This window comes from Neocloeon triangulifer, unplaced genomic scaffold, assembly GCF_031216515.1.
Source record: "Neocloeon triangulifer isolate White Clay Creek 2 clone unplaced genomic scaffold, ASM3121651v1 ptg000003l, whole genome shotgun sequence".
Lineage (NCBI taxonomy): Eukaryota > Metazoa > Arthropoda > Insecta > Ephemeroptera > Baetidae > Neocloeon > Neocloeon triangulifer.
The window spans coordinates 3,281,722-3,309,244 of NW_026775546.1; the positions used below are offsets into that span (position 1 = coordinate 3,281,722).

At 36.2% G+C, this 27,523-nt stretch overlaps 1 protein-coding gene across 5 annotated transcripts in view; it reads left to right on the plus strand.

Annotated features, from left to right (window-relative positions):
• The window catches only part of LOC132205585 (potassium voltage-gated channel protein Shaker-like), an 89,075-nt gene that overhangs the window by 11,909 nt on the left and 49,643 nt on the right, over positions 1–27,523 (plus strand). Inside the window, exon 1 of one of the 5 annotated variants that reach the window (XM_059634720.1) lies at positions 14,478–14,603. The exons of 1 other annotated variant lie outside the window; for it this stretch is intronic. In XM_059634720.1, coding sequence (XP_059490703.1) covers positions 14,539–14,603 — 65 coding nt within the window. In that variant the 5' untranslated portion in view covers positions 14,478–14,538. Of the gene's footprint in view, positions 1–14,477; positions 14,604–18,966; positions 19,154–27,523 lie in introns of those variants that run through there. 3 more of the 5 variants (XM_059634722.1, XM_059634723.1, XM_059634718.1) reach the window with 3 other exon arrangements.

A 27,523-nucleotide genomic window follows, 5' to 3' on the forward strand; every position in this document is an offset into this window, starting at 1 on the left:
TCGTACATGCAGACGCAAAAAGCAGTGCAGAAAAATGGCCGGAAAATTAGCAGAGTGGAAACGGCGCTCGGCTCAATTACTCACTTGTTCAGCAGCTCGGACAATCGCCGTGTGCTGGTCATTAGCACTGGTGCCGGCGGCCGGAGCAAGTTTTTGCAGCACAGGACGTCATCGAGTGTGATAAGTGACGAGAGTGCATATATGTTTGAAGTGGCTTTTGTGAATGGATCGTGCACTATTCCGGCTTTAGAGGGTTGATCTGGCTTATGTACGAGTAATTTGTTTGAGAGGCCGCTTTGAAATGTAATGCTTTGGTAATTTGCCAACAATGAGAAGACGATATTCATATGAGTTGGCAAATTTAATTAGCCTCATTAGACTACAATTTAAGAGGCACTTAAAAGATAATGGATGAGACAACATAAGCTAATGAAAACAAATGTTTATTTTCGTTTCAAGCTTAAATTAAAAAATAAGATTAATTTTTCTACACAGAACTTTAAATTGAGCAACCAAGATCCGCTAAAAAGATTTTTTTATAAAAAATCTTAACCGTAACGAGTTGAAAAGTTAATTTTTGGCCAAAATTCAGCAAATTTTCTATATCGGCTGTAAAAAATTGAATTTCTCAGAAGATTTATTTTACTCTTCGTGCAAAATTAAAAAAAAATCATTTGGTTTGATTCCAAAAATATTTAAAATACTTATCGTCTACTCACCAAGTTTTTGTATTCCTGTGTAGTGAAATAACTAGAAACAAAATAATAATTAATGAATTAGACTTTTACAAAAAGTCTATTAACTAGTTTCGAATGTTTTTATTTAGAATGGAATTTTTTACTGATTTCATTTAAATTCCTTCAGAGTTTCCACCCAATTTTAAATAACAAAATAAAAGCTAACGATATTTTTATCAATAAAATTTTCACTCTCATTAATTTTTTTGCGGATGGTTAACAAAATTATCAAAATCAAACCGAGTCCAATGTTTGTACCTATTTCCGAGCTCAAGAGAGAAATGGAAAGTGGAGCTCGCAGCAAATTTTTACCTTTATAATGAAGCTGTTCCATTTTCAACAAAATTAAGCTTTTTCACAATAGGCAGGTGTGCTATTCATATGGCGGAGAGCTGAAATTTGCGCCGAGCAGCGAAAATAAAACGCGCGAGAGAAATGTATATTGTAGATGGGGAGATTTTTTTAAACGCTGCCGCCGCAGATTTTTACCGTGTGCGCGAAATAATGGTTTTTATTTTAACTCCGCGGGCTTTGTATTCTTTTTTTTTAATACACGCGATGAAAAAGGCATTGTTGGTAGAAAATAGCAGCGAGGCCCTCCAGTTTCGGAGGCGAAAATAGGTCGTTGGAAAAAAAAATATAAATGGAGTTTAAAAATCGGTCAAAAAAGGTCAGATCTCTCGTAGTTAGTTTTGCCAACGCTCATTTCTGCACGGCTGCTCCCTCCGAGTTATAAAAAATAAAAAAAGAGAAACTTTGGTACAAAAAAAATCTTGGTGGTAAATGTGAGAAAAATGATGAGCAGATAGCTGGGGCGAAAGTGTACTTTGGCATATATTCGAGTGAAGGAGATAAGTTCGCAACGAGAGCAGCGCGTCTCTGAAATCGATTTTCGCTCACTAAATACCGGCGGCCGAGAGAGATTCTGTGGGGTATGAGCTGAATGCAAAAATCCGAGAGTGCTCAGAATAAATTGCTCCTCTCTGAAAGCGCCGAGTGAAAATAATTTTCAATGACAGTGCTGCATGTAAAACGGGCGGAGTCCCGCAATAGGGCCGAAAAGAACAAGGCCGAAAACGGCTGAGCGGAACAAGGCCGAAAAGGAATAGGGCCGAAAAGGAACAAGGCCGAAAGCTGAAAAATAACCGATAACCGCGAGAGCGTTCAGCTCAGCGAACATTTTATCCTTTGCGCGTCAATACCAAAATCCGTCATGCGGCCGTTTCGCATTGGAAAATAGATGAAAATTGATTTTACACAAGACTTCGCAAAAATATCTTCATTTTGGGCGAGACACATAATCACAAAATCACAGACATTTGGGGACAACAAGATGAAGATAAATTGATCTCTTGTACAGCTTAAAAAACCATACTGCATCGGAACTCGGAAAACACGATCTTTCAAGAAATTATTTGTCCAGGAAACTTATCACTTATTTGTATAAACTTCTCAACCTTTTCCTATAAGATCATTTTACATTTTTTATGTCGACTGACCTATTGATTTGAATTTGGGTGGTATGAACCTGGTATGAACGTGATTTGTTGAAATTTTTTATCAATTTTGATCAAGCTAATTTTCAGAAAAAATAAATTCTAGGAAATTCTCATACCAATTCTAAATTTAAATTTAAAAAATTTGGGTCTCCTAACAAATTTATTTTGTCTTAACTATGTCTCCTTGGAACTGACATAAAAAATCCAATGCTAATTAATGTAGAGCAAAATGAATCGGGTCATTTTTTTGCAAAAGCTCTCCTTAATATTGAGTTTTCAAGTCTGCTGGTCAGTTTTTGGTTCACGTATTTCCAGCATATCGACCATAAATAAAACCCGGAAACTGAAAAGTTCCTCCCTACCACATATTAAATAATTTAGATATTTCTTACTTTGATTTATAAGGACGATGATAAAAAATTTGTGTCCTGAGACCCAAGGCGTCCCATTTCTTATCGGGATGGCGGGTAGACGTAACACGGTAATCGCGGTGATTTCCCAAAAAAATCGGTTCTTCCTAGTTTGTTTGCACCGGTATTTCGGCCTTGTTCCGTTTCGGCCCTATTCCTTTTCGGCCCTGTTCCGCTCAGCCATTTTCGGCCTTGTTCTTTTCGGCCCTATTCCGGCACTCTAAACGGGCGGCTCAATTTTTATGGCTTTTTACGAGACAATAAAGGATTTAAATCACTCCTCTTCTCTCATGGATTGCTCCCTAATTCGGCCATAAAGCGACTTTGTATGTCCTAGAGAAGCTCATTAAGTCGCTCGCCTTTATCTAATTCAATTGAGCGTTTCTCACACAGAGCCGAGTAAAGCTTCTGCAAAACGGACTTTAAAATTTGTTAGGGCGATTCTGCAGTTCTTAAATTAAACCCGTTTATATTGAGGAAGTAAAAAAAGACTGATCCCAGTTTGTTATTTTTGTCATAATAAAAAAATAATGTTTTTTAATACCAACACCTTAAAAGCATAAATTTTTTTACAGTATTTCTATTTAATAAAAATTTGTTTAAATTAATGTGGAATAAAAAACAATTTCACTGTTACAAAAAATATTGAAAGCTTTAACAATTTTTCGGTGTGTATGCTTATTTTCTTCACAATTTGCAGTCAAAATGTTTTCCCGTTGATGCCAGCAAAAATTGTTTTAAGGATTGTTTAGTTTTCCTGGAATTTTTTAGAAAAATTTATGCTTTTCATTTATTTTTCAATCTAAATTTTTCTCTATAATAGATAATAGAAGCACATCAGAAAAATTATAGGAACAACTAAAATTAAAAAAAGACCTTATTGTTGTCCAAATATGTTCTCTCAAAATTAGAAATAAGCTGATTTAAAAACTTTTAAAAGAGATGCGAGTTAATTATGAACATGACAGCTAAATTTTTATCTGTGTAGATTCAAATTTTCACTAATTAACCACGATTTAAGATGTTTGGTTTCTGGGTAACCAAAAGTATAATAACTTGGAATATTATAATTTTCTGTCGTAATTGATTTTCCTTTGTAAATCAACGGTTTTCTTTAGATTTAACATTGATATAGTTTCTGTAATGACCGATTTTATTGAAGATAAAAAGGATTTAAAACAATTTCCTAGGTATATTTAGGGTGACCGTTTTTCAACAGTGCTTTTATTTCGCACGCTATTCCTCTCAGCACACCAAAACATCCGGGATTTATTTATTTTCGCAGGGTTCTCCTCTCGAAACTCGTTGATAGCTCGCTTGCTTTTCACCACTCGAGGGCAATTCGACGGCGTTTAATCACAGAGCGACCTGCTTCGGCGCGCCAATCAATATTAAACGCACTCTTTTTCTTCCCAATTGGCGAAATGGAATCGATAAATTTGGTGTAGAACACGTTTATTTGTGTTGTTTGTTTTTGTCTGTCGCGCAATTTTGTCAACATTCGTCTTGTCGCCGAAGATAAATTCTGCATCAGCCATCCAAAATTTATCAAACGCGCCTACTTGTTATTCCGCGCCGCAAATCCGTTCCACGCACACACGTTACACGAGATCATCCCTCATGCTTGGCGGAAGAGTGGCAAGGAGGTCTACGTGCAAAGTAATTGACCAACTTCCTCGTGTCTCCTGTATACGAAAGCTTTATAAGCTTTGCTGCTTCTTTTTTGCACAAACTCAGTTTTCGGTTTGTATGTCTAGATGTGCAACAGATTTGGATCATCCAAATATAGAGATTCGGAATTGATGATATATAGATTTATTGCAAAGGGAAGAAAATTTTCTAAATATATTAATAAATTTCATTTAAATTGGAACAAAAAATATTTAATTTTCATCTCTTCGTAAACAAAATGAGAAATGAAAGAGATGTTGAAGTTTTTATTGGATTTTTTTCTTTTTGAGAAAAAAACAGGCCAAGTTTAAATACTCTTGTAACTCTTTAGCAATACTTGAATGAAATATTGTATAAAAACTTTTAATTTTTTCAAGATTGAATAAAATGGAAAATCTAGATTTTTTGTTTCATTCTCCACTGAAGCAGCGCAAAACTTGTAATACAACCGACAAAGGCAGGCCGGATCAAGTGGTGTGTGTTCAAGCATGCTTTTGGTCGAAGTGTTGACAAAGTATGCAACCGCGGAGCGTCATGCGGGTTGCATTAAATTCAAATCCGTAGAAGCCAATGCGATCCTTCCAAGACGTGCGGGTTGCTGACAATAAAAAAAAACTAAAAAGCTGAGAACTGTGCTTGTACAGATAAAATTTAACTTGTCTTGCGGTGCTGTTCAAGTGACAATTTTCAAAGAAATCCAAATTTGTAATCTTCAAAATTTTCAAGAATTCTTTAATTATCCTCAAAGGTAACTTGGTAATTTCGTAAATAATTTTCAACCGCAAAAGTTTGGTTGATTATTTACCAAAAGATGAGATGAAACGTTTTGCTTTAAAATTTACAAAATTTTACAATTAATTCATGTAATAAATATTAATAATGTAAAAAAGTAATACAATAAATATAAAATTAAAAGAACTACAGAGGTAGAAATTTATGAGTAAAAGACTCAACTTTCACGGAAGCATTTTGTTTTTTACTTTACTGATTATATTTTTAACGAAAAGCGAGCGTTTTTTTTATCTGCATTTGTAGTAAGAACTAGATTCTCAGATGCACATAGAACAGATCTAGTTGAAAGAAAACTCCATAGAAAGTATCACATCGCGTAATAGATTTTAAAATGAAAACTTTCTGAGAAAAAGAACAACTTGTAGAAGGTACAAAGTTTTAAACTCATAAGAAGAAAAAGATACGTTCAATTATATTAAATTTATTGTTCTAAAATTGAAGAATGCGCTTGTTTTGAGCAATCACTAAACTTTCATTGTAGCTGTTTTTGCTTCATTGGTTATTAAGAAAAGTAAGTGTTTTTTGTCTGCATTTACAAAATTGTTGGAGCATTCTCAGATTCAAATAAAATTTAATAAATCTAGTTGAATGAATAAAATTATGAAACTGTTTATTGTACATACAATGTGCTTTTACAAAAATGAATAGGAGAATTGAGCATATAATGCACGAATTATCCGAGAGAGAGATACAATGAAAGGAAACTGCTAAATAAGTATCAACTCGCGTAATGGATTTTTCGGATTTTTGAAGAAAAAAACCTTTTTGAGAAGGGACAAACTTTAAAAAAGTATACAAAATTTTAAATACTAAGAAAAAGATGTCATTTAAAGATGTCGCGAATAAAAGGAGAGTATTTCGTCTCCCGAAAAATTCTTAAAGAAATTAACAAAATAGTAATTAAACGAGATGAAAAAATTTATTTCGTGAAAACAGAATAGTATTTTACGTATTTTTTTTTATATTTCTTACATAATTTGAATGCGCATGACAGAAAAAATTCGCAAGGCCCTGTGAGAACGAAAAAAAAAATTCACCAGCCATTTGACTAATTGACTTCGTACTTTAATTAAATTGAAATCAACATTTAAATTAAATTAAAGTTTAATTTAAAGTAAAATAAACAACTATTTTTATTTGTCTTCATCTAAAATACTGGTTAAATTTATTACTGAACCAATCTAAAAAAAGCGGCGACTTTAATTAAATTGAAATCAAACGGCGCAAACAATTTTAATTGACTTTCCAGCTTTCCTTTTCCGTTTGCCCATATTAAAAAGCGAAAGTGTTTGCAGCACTCCAGTATACAATTCTGCTTGATAAACCAGCAGGGAAAACAAACACGTCGCCTGCTCGACGCTAATTTCACTGCCACTCGGCAAAAGCCGTTTCCAGAATTAACAGATGTTTGTTTGCATCTGAAGTTAGCAAGCGAGACGTTCCGGCGTGTCGGGCGGACTAACAGCGTCATTTTAGCCGTGCGCGAATAATCCACGTTACAAATGTTGCAAATCCCCGCAGTCCCGGCCGGCGCGAGCAAATTCGAGGAAGCAAAGGAAGGGTCTTGCCCCTGTACGCACGCTTCGTCATCATCCGCAGACACAACAGCTCTTCTGCCGTGCAGGCGAGCTCTGCTGGTGCCCGGCTGGAAGCTGCCGCGTTTACCTAAAACGGAGCGAGCGGGGACGCAACTTGCCACACGAAAGTGACACGGGCCGCCGAGCAGAAAGTGCAGCCGTCCCATAATATTAATGCATGCAAATTTAGACACGTCCCTTGTTTTACGTCGTCAATTTTCATTAGTGTTTAAAAGGGGGAGGTGAAAATATAATTAAGGAATACAAAATACGCTGTAAATTTTGTTGGAAAAATGAAGCTTTTTTGGTTCAATAAAATGCTTTTTTTAGTTACATTATATTACTTTATTTTTAAAACATGCTTCCAAACCGATTAACGTGTTTCATATTTTAAATTGATAAAAATGGGAAGAGGGTCATTCTCATTTTTAATTAAAGAATCTAAAAACTTTGAGCTTTCAAATCCTAATAGATTTTTGAATATTCAAATGTTTCAAGGACAATCAAATGCTTACAACAATTAATATTAACTAATTTATGCATTTCTTTGGAAATTTTAGCTCCCATTATACAGATTCGATTTTCTTTGCTAATAAGAATATTTCTGACATGGTTGAATCAAGTACAACAATTTCAAGTTGCTTTCCAAAACTGTCAAAAATGGTAAACATTGTTATAAGTACTTGATTTATATTTTTCCAGTATTCAAGAAAATTGTTTTTGGCCAATCCATGAGGCACCTTTTTTTCAGATTAATGAAGTGCTTCTTTTAAAAATAACTAAATTTTAAAGGTTTTAAGTATGTATAACAGTTTATTTTGTAAGTATCATTCTTACAATTAGTTAATCTTTTTCAAAAATTTTGGCAAAATTGGTCAAATAACTCAAATTTATCAAAAATGAACTCTGATTAAATAAAAAATATTTTCCAATACCCCTTAAAATAATAAATAAGAAAATAATGATCAAAATGCAAATAAAATTCAAAGTAAAAACTTACATTGAACAGAACAGAATAAGCATTCTTTAAAAATTCTCTTTGCTCTTTTGAATTTATTTAGGTTTGTTTGCTCAGTCATTTTGTTTGTTTTCTCTCTAAAATTTTGTCCCTTGCCTTTCTCCTGCTTTAGACCTTTCCCGGGCGCTGCTGAATTTGCTCGATCCCTTTCCCACTACATTCGGTAGCGGGCGCCACGAAATGGAAATGCAGACCATTTGGTTTTACGACGCCTTCACATTGCTCGACGACCCTTTCCGTCTTAATTGGCCAGCCTTCTTCTGCTCGCAATTTATTAACAGTGGAAATTTCACGATGGCAAAACTGACGCCACAAAATTCGTGCTGCAGCTGTCATGAAATTAGGGCACAAATTCCACGGCATTCCCCTCTATTGTTTTCTCCACTTTGAACTTCCCTTTGAGGTTTTTATGTGAAAATTTCACGTGTCATATTAAAAGGAAATTTTTAGGAAGCAAAACGTTTTTTAACTTTAAAATATTCTATTTATATTCATTCTTTTTTAAAAAAATAACGCATTTAAGTTTTAATTTTCGCACTCTTTGGTGAAAGGTTCGGTTAAAAGTTTCAACGCAAAAGGTAAATTTGACTATAAATTAATTAAAGCTTGAACGAAAAACGAAACAAATCATTATATGTTTGGATTTGTATATTCTTTTGTTTGCAAAAACGCCCACACCGTTGGTATAACAGGCTTTTATACATATAAATTACAAAAAAAGCGTTTTTTCCTCTCATGATTATTTCAGCAGCACAATAAGCGGTAAAAACAATTTCCTGTTCTCCTTTTACGCACACGTGTGGACATACGCGTGTATTAATTACCCCTGCGCGCAGCACTAACTTGTTGTTGGTCTGCCGAGTGTGTGTGTATATAGAGCAAAAAGCGAGCGGATTATTTGCGTGCCGTGCAGATGGATGACTCTGATTATAAATTCAAATGCCGTGTGTTTCCCGGTAACAGGTTGCTTTCGCTGCCCGCCGCTCTGGCCGGGCAAAAAGCGAAAAGCGGTGGTGCGCGCACTCGCACGCGGATGGAAAGCAAGAGTGATAGCCTCATTCTGAGCTTTGCAAAAAAAACCTAAAAAAATAAGAGACAAATTAAAACACAAATGGGTTTTGAATTAAAAAAATTAATCTTTATCCTTATTTATTCCGGTTAAAAATTTTTAATTTAAATGAAGAAAAACTTCCTAATTGTAAGTTTTAACATTAATTATAGCAATACTGAAAACTCTTTCATATGCTTTGAAACGTTTCACATAATCCTCAATCAAAACATGCAAAAACGATTATGATTAATTATGAAATTTTCAAGCTATGGTTTTATATAATATTTTTATTATGTTATTTTTCTTGTTCGTCCCAGTCAGTCCCAGTTAATTCTGGTTAATTCAGTAATAAAAAACTTTACCTTCCTTTCAGCTCCATTTTTTTTTTGTATCCTTGAATACCGAGAGTGGAAGTTTGTAGTAATTCTCTTGCATGTCATTCTTGCGCAACATTTTCCGTTGTTGCGAAAAACTTGTGAGAAGCGAGAGCGACAAAGACTTGTAGGGAAAAACGGGGGTATGCAACCGGGAGAGCGGATGCGGCGTACCGGTTGCATAAGCACTCGACTATCGATCCACCGGGGGATGCATTAAAAAAACATCCATTCATGCAGGCAGGCAGAATAATCGGCGAAGGCAAACAGACGGAAAAAACGAAGCATCCTATGTGCCGCAGCTGGTGTTTCTTTCGCATTTTTTTTTACACACTTCCAGCTGGGGAGATAAATTAATTGACGCGCGCTAAATTGACGTGCAGATCGGTGTGTCGCCCTTGGCGCTATTTTCGCCGGCTGAACACCTGACTCGAGCCTTTTCACTACGTCAAACGCTGGCGATAATCAAATTCTCCACTTCTGGACGCTACTCGAGTCTCTTCAAAAGATCATTTAGCCGGTTATAAATAAATATTAAGAAAAGGAGGACGGAAAATTCTATTTTTAATGCAGAAAATTAGATATAAAATTTCCATTTTTATTTTTAAATTTGCATTTTATTTAAAATGAAATAAAGTATTTTTTGTGATAAAAAATAAATAAAAAAATTTCTGCTCAGTTAGTTCAGCGAAAACTAAAATCGTAAGATTGCTTGATCAAACCGTGAACATTAATCTAATGGTACAACTTTGAGCAACCAAGTTACTCAACTTCTGAGGCTAACAGATGTGACATACACATTAATTAAACTTTCAAAGCACTGCCTGTAAATAAAAGTTTCCAATCAATAAAACGTTATTAAGCCACTCAGTAGAACTTAATTAGAAATATAAATTTGGAGCTTGTTTTTCTTTGGTTTTGCTGACTATTTTTGGCAAATCGCAAAAATTACCCTTCGACGCTGTGAACAACAGAGAGCTAATCGAGTTGGTTTCTTAATTAATCGTCGTGGGTCAATTAGGGTGTAATTATTCAATTAGCAGCGTGCGCCGCTGCAACGTGCTGCCACCGGGCGGAGGGTCAGCGAGGCTGCAGCGAAAGCACCGATGACGTCAGCGGGAAGCGCAATGCGACACTCGAGATGGGCCACGTGCTCGCCCCAAGTACACCCCTGGATTCGCATATCCGTCTCTCTCACAAAAGAGCAGGCAGCGCTCCCGAATTTCTCTCGCGCCCGAGCCATTCCCTTTAATAATTCAAAGCCTCCGTGAATAATGCATAAAAAAATTGAGATGGATGAAAAAAAATTCGAAGATGGTGGTTTCGTGATCGTTGGAAATAATAATATTTACATGCTGACTGCTTTATTGATTCGCCCCTGCTGCAATAAAATATCTAAACCCACAACGAACAAAAATTTAAAAGAAAAAAAATACAATAAAATCAATTGCAGAGGAAAAAAATTATAAAAATTTTGTTTCCGGGATTGATCTTTTTGGCCGTGTTCATTATTTTCAACCCTTTAGCCTCGGCAGACCCAGGAGGCAGCAGGGTTTGCCGAAAACGGCGTTTGCAGCCGACCTAGTGGGCGAACGCGTCGCGAGATGGCCTCGGCCATGCGGACTCGCTGCTTCTTTTTTGCCGTCTCGCTCCGTTTTCCGCATTTGGTCGATATGGAGCCCCGTGGCGCCCGCGCAACCCCTGTCCTCGCAGCGCACTGCGTACACCCCCCGCCCCCGGCTGCCTCTGCCGCCTCCGACCATTCCAACGCGCTCTGACCTTGCTCACTAGCTGCCGGTATGCTCCGTCGCCGCGAATTCGCGCGCGCCGCCTTTTCCCGCCAATTTCGCAACCCTGCCCGCGCGAGACGCACGCACACAACTTTGGATCGCGCGGGCTGCTTTTTTCGGGGTTTCACTGCCGGCTAGGGGGGATTTTCGCCCGCTTAATTAGCCGCTTGGCGGTCGCTGCGACCCTGAAATGAGATTTGTGTCGGCTCGGCTCTCCCCCCACTGTATAATTTGAATTCGGTTCAAACCCACCAGTGGAGAGATGCAATGTTTTTTAACTTAGACATTAATCAATTATGCATTTTTTTTGTTTTGTTTTGTTACCGAACACAATTATTTTAATTTACTAATGACGTTTTGAAACCAATCCTTTTTTTAAATTTTCACATTTTTGTTTTTGTAAAACTTTTTAAAGCATTATTGGAGTCTCAAATGAGATAAAAATTTGTTCAAAATAAGGTGCAAAATATTATAAACGAATAACACAACTATCATATAAATCTTTGAATCAAATCTCTAATTTCAAATACTTTGATGCAAATTCTGAAACGTTAATTTGTATACTTTTTGCTTTTAACTTCAGCTCTGGTCTCCGCTGGTATTTTATGAAGCCAAATTGGTCAATGAGCTAATTTAGCGTTGATAAGGTTTTTGGATCGCCCTAATTTATGTCGTAGAAATATGGAGTAAATAAAGGCAACTTTCAAAATAAGAATATATTTGAGATTTGAGTGTAGCAAATAATAACAACAACAACAACAACAATGACTAATGTGAGATGTTGACAATAAATTTTCTCAATAACTTGCAATCTGTTGTAATTTTTTAAATAAATTAAAATATGAAAAACATTTTGAGTACTTTTTATTGTAACAATTGAACAAAATAAATTATCAACAATAAAAAAACTTATTTTTTTAAATTTGTCTTCTTCAAATGAGAATTCCAGTATAAATTTTGAACGCAAAACTGACCTTATTTTGTTATGAGATGCAATAGATCAATGTCACAATTTATTTTATAGATTTGCCGTTGCTCACTGAAATGCAATAGCGGGGCCGAATTTTAATGAATTCGTGCAATATGGCGCAGACTAACACAATATGCCCGATACAAGTGTTGCACCAGCAACGTTAAATAACCCAGTTCCAGCCAAAGTTACACAACTGGCATGGGGCAGAGTAGAGCGAGAGAGACAGAGGGAAGCAAACTGCTGCATCGAGTTACCCTATGAGGAAGGTTTGTGTTCACGCGATGAAAGTACAAAAGGCAACCGCCGACTCCAAAGTTTGTCCGCGAAACAACACACAGTGGCAGCCAATGAAAGCACAGACAATCAATAATTACCACCAAATTTAAAATAAATGACATAAAAGAAAATTAAAATATTTTCAGTCCTATAAAAAATGTTTTATTAATATTTCAAGCTCAAAATAATTGATCAACTAAATCTAAGCTCGAATTTCAGCCGCTTTTTCACCCCAAGGAAGGAACCAATTAATCACTGATCTCTAATTTCGTCATCATATATGCACACTCGAATTTCACATGATAAGTCAATTTCGTCCCTTAATGATTGCGGCGAGCCGACGAAAGCGAAAATGCGTCAATCAACAGCTGGCGCTCGGCTGCTTTCGGGCGGATTAGATTTCTTTGCTGCAACAAATGCGCCTTAATGAGCGGTGTGTGTGAACATAGAAATTTATTGTTTCCAAAAGAAAAGCAGGCCGGCCTCGGAAATAATATCCGCGGCTTGGCTATTTTTCAGGTTGCGTGTCGTCGCGTTTCCTTATAGGCATTTCATGAAAAACGAAACACATACATTAACGGCGCAAAGGCACAAGCTCGTTTTTCGTGGCCACGGGCAATTTCACACGCCAAGCCTTGTGAGAGAAGAAATGATTAAGCCGTCTTAAAATTTCAAGTGATTCACCTTTAATTTTTAGCGTTATTCTTTTGGCCGAAAGATAATAAAAAGAGGGCTGAATATAAGAATATTTAGGAAATAAATTTTCACTATTTTTTGAGATGATTATTTATAAATTTCAAGGATTATAAAAAAACAAATTTTGCTACTTTATTAATTTAAAATAGACATATTTCTACTTCAATAATTATTTTTATGCCGTTTCTCCCTTTTGTATTAATTTAAAATGAAAATACCCTATCGAATTTTAATTTAATTCAAGCCTCAAGTCTATTTAACAGTTGGTTAATATAATTATGGTGATTTGAATTTAAAGTCGGCATTTCCTCGATGGGTTTTGTGAGTTGTTTTATTGTTAAAGAAAAATAATATCCTGCTCTACATGTTTTGGCTGCGGGCTGCAGCCATAATTCATGAGCTGTGAAATCATATTTGACGAGAATTAGTTCAGAAATTAATCTTGTTTTTAAATATTTTCTTTCAAAAAGTAACAATTTTCGGTGAAAAAATATTAAAAGTTGCGTTTTTTCACAAAACAATTTTAAACACAAAGTTTGACATTGAATTAAATTTTTTATTAAACGAAAAAGAATTTTTGTAATAATTTTGGTCAGGTCATAGAAACGCGTGTTTTGATCGTACCTTTCTTGGCAGTGGTCGAGAGAAGACTAAATTATTTTTCAGTAGTTTTTTCAGGTAAAATATATTTTTTGGAAACATGTAGAGCAGGATATTGTTTTTCTTAAACAATAAACAACTCACAAAACCCATCTAGGAAAAGCCGACTTAAAATTCAAATCACCATGAATCAACCCTCGACCGTGAAATTCTACCACAAAATGATAAATATTTACTATTTTAGTAAAATTATATTTTAACTGAATTGTTTAATGCTGTCAAATTGCTCAAATGGCAATATTTAAAAAAAAAGCTTTAAATTTTTTACCCGTTAAATTATATAATTTCATTTCCTGACACATCTGAATATAAGGATGTTGAAAATTTATGGAATTTTCATTGATAATTTCAATAACTTCACATTCTTTTGAGCACATAATAGTAATTCAAAATATTAAACAAAATTGGTTTTATATTTAAAAACATAAATTATGGTTAGGGGATGGCGCAGAAATTAATTTTGCAGTTTGGAAGTAATTTAATGCTCTTTTCCAACGAACTCCTTGGCATCAAACCTGAATTTCTCGCGAACAGGGCCATAAATATCGGTTAAGGGGTCGAGGAATTCGCAATAAACAGCAGCGACGGGAACGACCCCGGGGTTTACCAGCGAAAAGAGCGAGCGCCAAGTTGGAAAAGCCACACTACTCTCTGTCGGAAGTACAACGTGTTCTCCAGAGAGCCTGGAGAAAATCGATAAAGTTAGACACGCGGGCACGGCCCCGAAAAACGTTCCGTCTCTCGCTCTTCACGAAAGAGGCCCCGAACCGGCGAAAAATTTTGCCGACTCGGGGGCCTGGGCCGGGAAAGCCGGGGCCCCGGCTAACGATTGGGGCCAGCGCTGGAGCCCTCTTGCGGGAAAATGGGGCGGCTGACAGTGGAGGTGGTGCCGCCGCGTCGCCACCCTCTCGCCCACCACCCACCGGTCCAGCAGCTGCAATGCAGCTTCCCGAGTGAGCTCTCGCGTGCCGCCCCCGGGATGCCGCCTCCGCCCAGCCGCCCCCGCCGACAGCCATGACCAAAATCTGCGCCCAGTTCGTCGGCACCATCAGCCGCAGCACTTCCTCCTCCTCCTCCAGGTGAGTCCGCTCTCCCGCCCCCGCCTACGCCGCCTCCACCCGAATCCCGATGCTTCCCAACCCCACTGCCGCCCCCGACATAATCGGCCTCCGGGGACGAGTGGCAACCCCGGAAAGGGCCAAATGCCGGCCGGCCACGTGACCTTTGACCCCCGACCGACGCGGGTCACGTGATTTTCCGCCTCAGCGGCCGCCTCCGGAGGCCGCCCGGTGAACACAATCGATGCCGTCGTGAATTGACAGTTTGGCGTTTTTGGCGCGCGACGTGAATTCATTAAATTTGTGTTCTGTTCGTTCCACTCTATGGCACTGAATTATTACTACGCACAATTTTGTCACCTTCCCGGCATGATAGATGCATATTATTTCTACATGTAACAAAACGGACGGAGCTATTTCCAGTATTTCGCCAATCGGCCATCTTTGTTCCTTCTGTTTACACTCGATTTTTTACTCCAGTTACTTAATTTGATCCACATTTTGAACAATAAAGATTCACAAAAGAATTTACATTCATTAAAAATATAATATTCTTGTGGTTTTCTTTTATTATAAAAATTAGTTTAATTTTCAAAATGACAGTTTTAAATTCAGTCCATATTCGGAATTTTGCTATTATAAAATTTTGAAAATGATCAAAAATCTATCGAGCTCCTCGTTTTCTTCAGCAACTCCGGTCCAATGGACACACGTTTGACTTTGCTGCATCAAAATTTGCACCCTCTCTTTGATGTATCAAAGGGTTGAATGACACTCCAGATACCTTTCTTCTCCACCGGCGTGCATTATTATTTTCTAACAACAAAAACACAAGTGATTTGCCGCACTAGAGCACTCCTTTGATCTGAAAAACTCGGCACCGAGTTTAATCTTTGCCTGTCACAATTTTTTTCTTCTTAATATGCAATCTTTGCGACCGAAAATAAAGTGAATCAGCTGGAATTTTCCTTATTCAAAGAACCCAAAGAAAAAAATTATGAATTTTTACTCTGCGCCCCCAGGGGAGGAGGCGATCAGCAGAGAGTGATTAAGGGTGGTTTTGTTGATTGGTGTGACTAGCGAGAGCACGATGTTGTTGGCGGTTTTGAAGAGACAATGGAGGCTATGGCAAATAAATATACATTAAGAGCGATGGGAAAGACGAGCTACTGATCAAATAAAAAAGTAGCAGCCAGCCCGACCGCTCACTCTCATCCTCCAGATTAGGTGTAGCAAAAATCAATGCCTTTCCACCATTGAAATGCTCGCGACTTTTTCTTTCGGCGCCACGCTCTGCTCGAATATAAAACTATTCCGACGCCCTCGCTTTAGTGTATTATGTTTCGTGTGGGATTGGTTTTTATGAAACACACCCGCCGTGCCGAGATCTTGCATGCAGGTGTTTCCATTTTATGGCACCATTCCGTGCACAGAGGTGATGGATTTTGCGGGTTTAAAAATGTGAAAAAATTAGAGAGAGAGATCGATTTTATTTTTCATTAGAGTTAAAAATTTAAAGATGTTAAGCAGATTAATCAAAATTTTATTCATTGATAATTTGAAATTCATTTTTTTGATCAATTTTAAAATGACAGAAAGGATCACCACTCATCAAAGTAAAGAATTATTAAGAATTTCTTTTAGAAAATAGCTGGCATAATATAGTGGAGATTCTCTAAATAAATCAAGGAGTATTTTATTTCCTTATTTGAGGGCAGAAATCAATAATATAATGATGCCGATATCCACCAAATCGTTTAAACAAGAAATTTTTGACAAAATTATATGAAGTGAAATTCAATTCAACATTTTTTGGATAAACATAAAACCACAAAAGATTATTTTCTTAAAAGACTGCAGCCAATATTAAGAAAATCGAAAAGGTCTCTGACTAAATAGGCGGTGCAAAAAGTTAATAAATTTAATATTTTTCCCATCCTTATATTTTGTTTCAATTTTACAAATTAAAATAAAATTACTTTCATTAATCTTGCAGTGAAAAAAGATTTGCAGCGTCAATAAATTTTATTTGATACAACAGAAATATTTAACATGACAACACCGGCTATTCTCACTTAGTTCTCGGAATTTTATTGCAGCAATAAGATCATTTTTGCAAATTCGCACACTCATATGCTTGACGGTGCAATTTCGAAGAGCATAGCGGGGCGGTATGTTTGGGTCGGGGGACAATTGAGCGGCCGCGAGTTTCAAGTGGGCCTGCAGAATAAATAGAATAAATTGACGACAGCTAAAAATAAAATAAAGGGTGACGTCACGGACAGAGAGGGCATTTGGAGCAGAGAGCACTACTTGTTGGCTGCCCCGGCGTCGCTTTCCTAGGAGGAGCACAACGGAGATGCTGGGAGGGAACAAGCGGCTCCAGCGCACCGACCGGTGTGTTTCGTTTGGCTGCTTCAATTTTTAGAGGAATGCGAAACACGTGGGATTTATATTTTAGACAGGGGCCATTAAGTTTCTAACGTCACGGCTTTATGAAATTTTGGATCAGAATTTAACAAGAGAGGTCCATAAGTTTAAAATACGTGTTCGAAAGCAACAAATGAAAACCATCGGTGGAGTAAAATTTGTCATATACAAATCTCGACTTGGATCAAAAAATAAAAATTTAAATTTATAAATGGTTCGTTCATAATTTAAATTTTGATTTAATATTATTTTATATTTAATTTAATTACAAATATTCAGAATTTAACATTATTTATAAATGAAACCAAATATCCGATAAGAACTTGTCCAAGATTTTTATAATAAAATTTTAATGATAATATTTTATTTTCGTCAAGTATTTATTTAACATTATTGTAAATAATTGTAATAGAATAAGTTAAACTGAAATAATTTGATACAAATTTCACCCTAAATGTTGAATGCTTTGGTAGTAAAAATGTTTTGTGTTTTATATTCCGCGTCTAAAGCAAAAAATCGCACCACATTTTGAGGGCAAAGTTGCAAGACAGGTTGGAAGAGACGTGCCGCTTCTGAATAATGCAGGCCAGACGCCGCTTTTAATATTTAATTTTGGCGCAAAACGGTTCACAATGATCACCTCATTGTGTCGGGCAGCACCCCTTTAAACAACCCTTAAAGCTCTCCTCTCTTCTGTGGTGCGCTGCACCATCTCATTGTTGCTGCAACAATAATGACAAGATGCGCTCTCTCTCCTCGTCTGGCTGCCGTCTTGTGAAACAGCGGGAAGAAGAAAGGGAGTGGAAGTGCCGAAGTGACTCACAATCGTTCTCTCAAATGTTTTTAATTTCTGTACACCATGTTTCAAATAATGCCTTTTATAATTTTCTCCATATAAAATTTTAATGCAATAAATAATTGTCAAAAAGTTCATGAATATTTTTTAAAGCTTTTAATTTATGCAACTTTTTTATTCTTCATTATTGTTATTTGAAGAGATTAGGACCATTTTAACCTTTTAAAAAGCAGCATTGAGATGCTGTAAATATCATTTTCAATCAATTTTAACCTGCTTTCAACTACTTCTAACAGTTTTTTTTTTTAAAATTTGTCTGTTTTCTTTTTGAGATGCTTTTAAGAACGGTTTAGTTAGCACATTACTAGCTAGCCATGCTCAAGTTCAAGGTTTGAATAATTGCTGTGTGTAAAAAAAATGTTGTTTACGTCTCTCACTTTAGTCTAGGTTAGCATTATTAGGGCTAACGATTCTCTTTCTTGAGAACTTACTTGAAAAATTCATGGCTACTAAATTTTAAAATGTGGGTTCTCGTGATGCACAAAAGATGGTTTCCTGAAAAAACTATCGATAAACTAAGTTGGTTAAATTTCATATCTAGGAGTTGAATTTAATTTTGAAGCATTGACTTTTAAAACCCAATAAACAATGAAATTTTATATATTTTAATGGCACAAAATAAAATTTAATTTTTTTAATATTGTCAAGCTTTACATTTAATTTAAAAAAATTAAACAAATTTTTTTAAGAATGACGAGTGAGCAAAATAATTGCAATTAAATACTCTCTTAAATAATCAAATTTTCAATATTTTTATGCATATTTATTTCCTCATTAAATTTCATTAAATCATGCATGGTTTTGCGCCCATGTAGACAACGACCACATTATGAGCCGCAGCGTCTCTGCATCTTTTCGAATTGCCTCCCGAACGCCTCATTTTGCGCAAACGAGCCGCGAGATAAACAAGGCGGGCGATGCAGCTGCGGTGTGCGAATTTGCATAAAGTGGTGCAGGTGAAACTCGGCGGCGCGAGAGGTGGTGAGAGAGAGTTGCTCGTTGGATTCGGGAGAGAGCGAGTCCGGTGGTGACTCGGTCGGGGCGTGCGTGGAGGGAGGGCAGGAGCGCGAGCCAAGAGAGCCCAAGAGCAGTCAGTTTGCGGTGCGTTGCGTGCGGTGAGTGGCGTGCGAAAAAGGGCCAACCGAGCCCTGGCCCCAGGTAATCCGCGCGAACCTGGCCGGCGCACCTGTTGGGCCATGTGCTACCGTGCCCTTTAGGTCTTAGTATGGTGCCCTTCAGCGATGTCCTTTCTCTCATCATCTCAGGGTGCTTCCGCCTGCGTCAGGTAAACACACCAAACCCTGACTGTGCCGACCTCTCAAATAATTGCACCTCAACAAGCATCTCATTTTGTAGCTCGCTCTCTCATCAACTCATGAATTTTTTTAAAAAAATTTTCCAAATTCTGGCATGGGAGATGAAAATTTTTAAACTTTGAATGTTTTACTCAAAGTTTTTAATTAAATTAAAATTTTATTCTAAATTTCGAACATCTTTAGCATGAGAATTTAAATTTAAATTCATTCAAATCTTTTAAAAAATTTACAGAAATGTGTTGTGTCAGTTTTATTTTTATACCAATCTGTCCGTCAAAGCAGCGTTCGAATTCGTTTTGAAATTTACCTCTGTGGCTTTTTTAAAACTGCCCATAACGTCTGCCGAAACGACTTCTCATGCTGCCTCCTCATTTGCCAAAAAGTCAATCAGCAAGCGTTTCAGCGATTTAGGACTCGATAAAAATTCGTATTTGTGTCTGCGTGTCTTTCAGAGTAGGAACCGAAAACATCAGACCTGCCTAATAAAAAATTAACAGAAATAGCAACAAAGGAAAAACAGGAGCTCGTTTAGAACGCATAAAAACGGCGGACGCCTCGCTCAAATAATAACTACCGACCGCTAGATGTAAATAAAAAATTCCCAAAGCCACCAATTTCCACCTTTGAACTAAAAATTTCTAAACTTTTTAAAATTTGATTTTCATAAATAACTCTATTTGTGTCTCCGAGCCGAGTGCGAATTGTTGCTCGCGAGGTATTTTAGTGAGAAATTTATTTTTAATTTCGGCGCCCCCGGCTCAAAACAAGCCGAGTTCTTCTTCGTCTTCGCAGTAGCCAAAGGGTTGATTTTTTGCATTCCTCCGCCATTAATTATCGAGGAGCATTTGTCTGTCACACTACTTTTGTCGTTGCTATTTTTCGCAACGCCTGCGGCCCGACACAATATATGTGTCGCGATTATACTTCTTTTCGCACGCGTTTCGCTCATTGCCAGCCGAGCGCCGGCCAATCCGTGGTCCCATCTATAATTTGGAGCGCGCCGAGTCGTTTCACACACAAATCCCTCCTGGCCCAATTTATAATTAGACACACACACACTCTTTTTCGACGGCAGAGACTGCGCAACCCCTAACAAAAAAAGGCCACTTTTTGCCACTCCCGGCTTGAAAAGCGGAAGAACTAAAAAAGCCAACATTTGTGGCAGTAAATTGAGTTATGAATATGTAAATTTTACAAAATTTGGTTTATAATTAAAGATTTATGTTATAAATAACTAATAATGCATTATTTCCATTATTTTATTATTACTGTTTTGTTTACCCGTTTTCTAAATCCTGATAATTTTATTTAATAATGTTATATTATTGCAATCAGTTAAGCAGACGCTGAGAATATTAAATTATTTTTAATTTTATGATTTACTCTGATTTGTACAATTTAATCATCAAACTTTTTGAAATTGCATTGTAATTTCTTATCAATTAATTTTTATTTTGAAAAGGAATGAAACTTTATATTAATATATATTAAATTTATATTAAAATAATTTAATATAATAACATTAACATATTTGTCATTATTGAAACTGACGTAAAATATAAAATTTAATAAATGGAAATTTATTATTGCTAAAAATAAAATTTAAATTTAAACAATTTTCAGTTGAATCAAATATTTTGAGTAGAATTTACTCACAAATTGAATAAATGTAGTGAGAAATTTAATTTATAATCCAATTATAAAGAAGCGCTTTTTCAAAGATTGAATTGTATATTATCTGTTTTATTTTTTATAAGTTAATAATTAATTAAAATTTAACTTATGCTCCGCCTCCAATTTCAATCGCTTTCCTATTCAAATTATATTAATTCTTAGCTTCCTGTAGAATTTCAAGTTAATATAAATTGATACAAAATCTTGAAAACAAGAACCATCTAATAATTTTTAATTTCAATTTTTCGAAACTAATGATCCTGTGATATTATCAGCACTTGTTCAATTTTTTCTAACAATTTAAGTATATTTAAAGCTTCCTTCGTCAGGGGAATTTAATTTCATCTAATAAACATTGAGCATATTTGCAACTGTCTAAATGGAACTCCTCTCACGATGAACATAAAACTAAAGCTCTTTGTACCGACGCAGAAAAAAACTTTAAAAACATTACAGCCGTGCGTACTTTGGGGGATTGAGTAAGCGCGGCGAGCCAACGTGTCCCCTTCGCGAGAGACAAAGAGTATTTTGTGCGCTAATAAGATCCGTCCGTATAAATAGAGTGCAGTGAGAAGCGGCGGGCATCGTTTATTATTGTTCTCTGCTTTTACATCCGCCGGTACGTGTGTCGCTTCGCAAAATGACTTGAGACTAATTCAGTGCCAATTCGAACGCAAACCGCGACTAATTCGTTAATTCGGCAAATCAGCGGCGCTGAGTGATTTCTTTTCTCGCGCGCGCGGCGCCGGTTATTAAGGGCATTGTTTGCCGGGCTAATTTATTGCTCACACCGCTCGCGATCGAGAGCCGAATACAAATTAGACAGCGCCAAGCTGCTCGGAACGTCCCGACCCCTCAAATCCTCCTCGCTCCCTTGCCAAACTCTTCTACTTGTTGTGCTCTTTTGATCTATAGTTTGATTGGTTGTTAAAATATATCCACAAAAATTATTATTAGAATTTTAGCAAGTTTTATTAATTAGAATTTTTTATAGAAGTAAGAATTTCCTATCAAGATTCTTCCTTATTAGGACAGCAATTTTGTTAATTAGATTTTAATTTTTAGCAAAGAATTTCTTCCAGGAATAATTAAATGTTTGTTTAATATCAACCGAGCTTCACAGGAATTAAAAAATATACATTTTTTTCAATTACAAACAAGTTCCTGTCATTATTAATAAGAATTATGTTATTATTAAATTCTTCAATTTGTAATTTCTTGGACAAATTAAATTTTAATTAAAGGAAGAAGAAGGAAAATTTCCTATAGTGTTCTTAAAATTAACTTCTATATAGCAGTGAATTAATTAGTGTACAGAAATAACTTAATTATAGTCTTTAAATTTTGAGTAGAATAGTTTTACAGATAATATTACTAGTTAGGAAGTATATTAATTAATTACAACACCTCTATGGACCCCTCGCTTGATGCAAAAGCGAGCCTCTCTCCGATTTTTTCTAGATTTAAACTAGGTCCTGTCTGTGTGTCTCGCGTAGAAGTTGCACCACGTAGACAGAGTGCGTATTTTGGGTGAGAATAGTCCTCTCTCAGTTGAGTCGGTAGAATTCTCTCAACTTGACCTAAAATTAAAACGACTGCAGCCTCTAAACAAACAGAACTCGGACAGCTTACAAATTGATATCTTTTCCTGAATAATTACAATTATTATTAAAAAAAAATCAATTTAGACTTCGTAAACAAATTTTAGAAATTTTTTTGCCATTATTCATTCAGAGATTTCTCATTCTTTAAAAAAATTTCAATATTTGAATGCAAACATTTTACACAAATCATCTATAAAATAAAAATTAGTTCAATTAATTTTATAAAAAAGAAAAAAATATGATTATAAACCAAAGAGTTGATAAATGTGTTTTAAAAAATATAAAATTAACAAATAGTCAGTTATGTAAATTTGATTTGAAATTCAAAATTAAATTGAATTAATCAATTTAAAATATTGAACTTTTCGTCCAATGTACCCTTTGATTTAAGAGCGCCATTTAGGGAGCCGACCTGGTAGCAAGCTGGGGCCCTTAAGGTCATCCGTTTTGAGGCTGTCAGTAGTTTTAATCGGCGCAAACGGCGTGACTGAATCCGCTTTTGAATTGTGTTTAGCTGGAGTGGCGACGACGCAGCACGACTTGACGGACCTGAGGATCGTCAGCACAGCCCCAGAGGAGGTGTTGATTGCGCGGCGGTATTTGCAGCGCCCGGCGGCTCTCGCACAGAGACCTTTAAAGGTCAAACCCCTGCTTAATCGCTCTCACATTTATGCCAATGCGTAAAGTTCAGCCCTAAACACGTCCACGCGGCGTGTCGGCGAATATATTCTCTCATCGGAGGCTGTGCCGCATTGTATCAAATATTCACACCCCGCCTATTATATTACACACCCCTGAGCGAGCCCCGTGCACACACATGGGACCAAAAAAACGCCGTTTCCTATCTAGCCGGAGCAAGCAAAAGACGACAGACGCACACTATTTTTTTTGCGAATATTCAAATGGAAAAACGTGTACCTGCTTGAAATTTTTCACCGACAATCAGATAAAATTTTGAACCAACGTGATCGCTTTCGGCTTTTAGTCTCATTCAAATTTCAGGTCTATCGCAACCTTGTGATTCCATTTTACAAAATGACAAAAAAAAATTACAACAAAGGCAAACTATGGCGGTTCGAAGCCTTTGCAAAATTCTTGCTATTGCTTTTTGTCCTATAATTCAATGTTTTCCTCAAAGCAGTGGATTATTTTAAAATTCGTGAAATGTCTTAAACAACAGAACAAATGAACGACCGTATTAATACGAATGAGAAAAGAAAATTAGATTTTGGAAACATTGTTAGAAAGTTTTTTGATATTAATTAAAAGTAAATTTTCATCGTGTCATTATAATTTTTGACACAAAAGCCGCTTTTAAATTAATTTTTACTTTTTACCTTAAAATTTTAATAAAACAAATTCTATTGAATATCTCTGATTGTCTCTGACCATGAAAATAAATACTTATTTTCATGTTAAAACGGAGAGCAATTCCATATTATGTATTAACACTCAAAATAAATCTCAATTCGAACCGTTTCTACCGTGTACGGCTGACTTATTGCCAATTTTGGCAGGGTTAAACAAGTAAATCAGACTTAATTATGAGCCTCAAATAAGTTAATTTGCAAAGCAGTAACAAGAAGGGTACTTACTTTTTCTGTCTCCAAGTCTGACTCGCCGATTGTCGCATATTTCAAGCCGAATTTGGGCTCAATCTTCACCCTGGCGAGGCTTGATGCAGATGCACTTCTGACTGTCAACAAAGAAAGAAAACTGATCATAAGTGGGCGTGTCCAAATATGAGAGAATTGATTCTTGAGAAGTGATTCTCAAAGTTGAAAAAAGTTAAAAAAAAAACTATTGTTAACTTTGAAAAAAGTTTGGCGTGCAGTTTGAATAAAATAATTAATTTTTAAACGTTTTAAACAATTCTTTGTCACTACAGGTGATTTGTTTAATCTTTTAGATCTCAGAAAAGTTTAAACTTTAAATGAAGTCTGACCCCTCGGCCTCGCTATAACTGTATTTCCATAATTATAAAACTAAAAGCGGTACGAACAAACATTTTACCAGGGTGGTCGTAAATTCGGCGCTTTCATCGGAAAATTTGGCGGTTGAAATTTCAGTCCCTTGACTTTATTGCGCATCCGCCATGATGGCCCGTGTTATACTCTTTCTTGAACTTGAATCAACGAGAAACACACTCTTCTTTCCTCCTCCTGCTGGCTTGCGGCCGCTGCTGCTCTGCAATTCTCCATCCTTGAACGAGAGCGAACAAGTCTGGACGGCGGCGAGAGACGCACAGCGAGAGGAAGGAAGGAAAATTAAAAAGCGCTCGCTCCGTTTCATTGAGATCGGCGCCAATTAAAAACTGTCTTATATAAAATATTCATATTTTCAGCATTGATAGCTGATGAATCGACAAAACGTTTATTTTTTTTCTTTTTGAAAAAATCTTTATCACTTTATTAGGAGCGGAGTTATTTAGCGGTATTTTAGTTACATAGTCTGTGGCGTTTGTAAACCTCCTGGGTAAGAGTGACGTCACAGCCAGTTGCTCCCAGAGAGAAACTCTGAGTTGAGTTTACAAAATGCAGCCATGTTGACAAAGTGCATCGTGTCTCGCCGGGGGGTCAAGATTGAGCCGAATTTGGCCCGAATAGAGGCCAAAATGCAAAACGAAGACGGACACGGTAGAGCAGCTCGTAAGCCAGTCAGACTTGTCGGCAGAAAAAGTAAGTTCCCTTCTCGAGGCTGATAATTAAGCCTGAATTACTTGATTTACTCGGCCAAAAACGCGGATCAAATTGAGAATTTTAATTTTTTTGAGTGACCAATTAAGCAAAAAGCGTTTGGATTAAAAAATAAGATTATTTTTAGATAATTAAAGTGATACACTGTGATACACAAGGGTAAGTTAAAAACGAAACTCCTGTACTAATTATTTAACATTTTCAAACTATATTGGAAATCATAGAGCTCAAATTTTATTTTCATTAATTCAATAAATTTGGAAGTATGTAGACATAATTAAGGATATTTTAATGATTTTAATGCAACTTTGTATACATTATTATCAAATTAACAGTAGTTAATGTGCTCAAAGGCTTTAATATTTTGCTCAAGACTGCTGATTTGTTTTTGTTTTTATTGGAATTTATTAGGGCGAATACAGTACGCAAAAAATTAAATATGAAGTGCAGCTTTTAATTAATATAAGTGGTTATTAGGTTCAGAAAAATTCCAAGCAATAATAAATAAAATAACAAGTTCTTGACAGCTTTATAATTGAACGATCACTTCTTGCACTTCTGTTTATTGATCCTCTTGAAAAAATTTTATCAGCAGCATTCGAGCTGGCAGAGAGGTGCGAGAACCAAAAATAATTATACACAATCAAGGGAGGAGCGCCGAATATTAAAATAATCGGCTTCAAATGGGGCGAAACGACTGAGCTGCTGTGTCGTCACTGGAAGCGCAAACAGGCGTCATCAGTTGATGGTTGCCTTCAGCTCGCTCAGATGGACTGGTCTAGTGCCAGAAGGTGTCGAGTTATTATTAAAGTGCTGCTCCAGAATACATAATGAAGGCCACTCTTTTATTAGAACACACATCAAAAAAGCCTTTGCCTCTGACATCTTTATACATTCAGTCTGATTGGATCCGCTACACATCTGAAACCGTTTTTCGGATAGAGAGCTTTTTTACAACTGCTCAAAGGAAAGACGCGCGCCTAGTGTGTTTTGGCCTTCATCCTAATGACACTTCAATTAAGCTCCGACTTCTATTATTAGAAAACGCACACAATATCTGGATCAGCAGTGACGTTTGGAGAGAAAAAAACAGGCCAAAGGATTGCGATGTTTTTCTATTCGTATACCAAATTGGGAAATTTCTATATAAAATAATAATAAATAAATATTCTCTTTTTTTTCAAACTGAGTAAGCACTTTTCAAACGCCACAGTGCACAAGTGACATGAATATTTCGATCGTTATACTCTCGCGGCTTAAATGGATTTGGAAGACTTATGGTGGATATTTGCGTGAAAAATTGAAGCGGTCAGTATCGATAGACAAGCGAGCCGGGTTCGTTGGGTTGGGGGCGCGATTCCTTTTGGGAAAAATGTACGCGGTCCAGCAGGGGTCGCAGCCCATGAAACGCCGAAAGAAAAAAGAAAAGTAAGTTGAGTTTTATTCTTATCAATTGTTCCGAACTTGAAAATTAGACTTTTATAAATTACGCCTTGACCTTAAATTAATAAGTATGGATTTCACTTTTAATTCTTGGGTTGACCTTGACCCTAAGACAATACTCTCCCCTTGTATAAGGTCACAAATTGAAATTTTTCGAATAAAATTTATTGGGGATTTCTTGGTTTTTATCATAATGTAATTTTTCCGTAATCAAATGTTAATCATTTGTTTTTTATTTTTACAATCAGATGTTTTTTTAATTATTTATTTAATTTATTTAAACATCGTCTCTTAAATACTTTTACATTTTATTGAATAACAATTATTGGTATTCATTATTTATTATTATTAATTGCAATTATTTACTTCTTTTATTGTTGTAATTTAGAAATTTTTTCAAAATAATTTAAAAATACTGAAAATTGTTTGTTTTAAATTAAAAAAACAATCCGAAACAATCAAATTTCTTTCAATGCAAATGAGAATATTCCTTCTCATTGCAGTATTCTGCAACGATACGGTTGACGTAGCCAATGTGGAATTTAGCTCAATTCACTTAGTGGGGTAAAAGAAGCCGCGTCGTTTATTCTTGTTTATGATAATTTTGTTCATTTTATTATTGGGTGTAATTAAATAAAATTGATTCACTTTAAGGAATTGACACTTAAGGAAACAATCAAATTAAATTAATAAAAAAATTAGGAAGAAAAAAATCATTGCAAAAATCACCACCAGCCTGTAGTGTTCATTCGCACCCATCAGCACGCCCCATCCCTCGACGCTGCAGCCACAGAGGGTGACTTGAACTCCCGACGCAACCACCTGAGGATGAGAGACACCCCCGCACGCGTTTTCCTCTCCTCGCTCGCCCGTCAGCTGCGACGGCGTGTGCGAAAGATGGAAGGGGTGTCGTCCCCGGGGC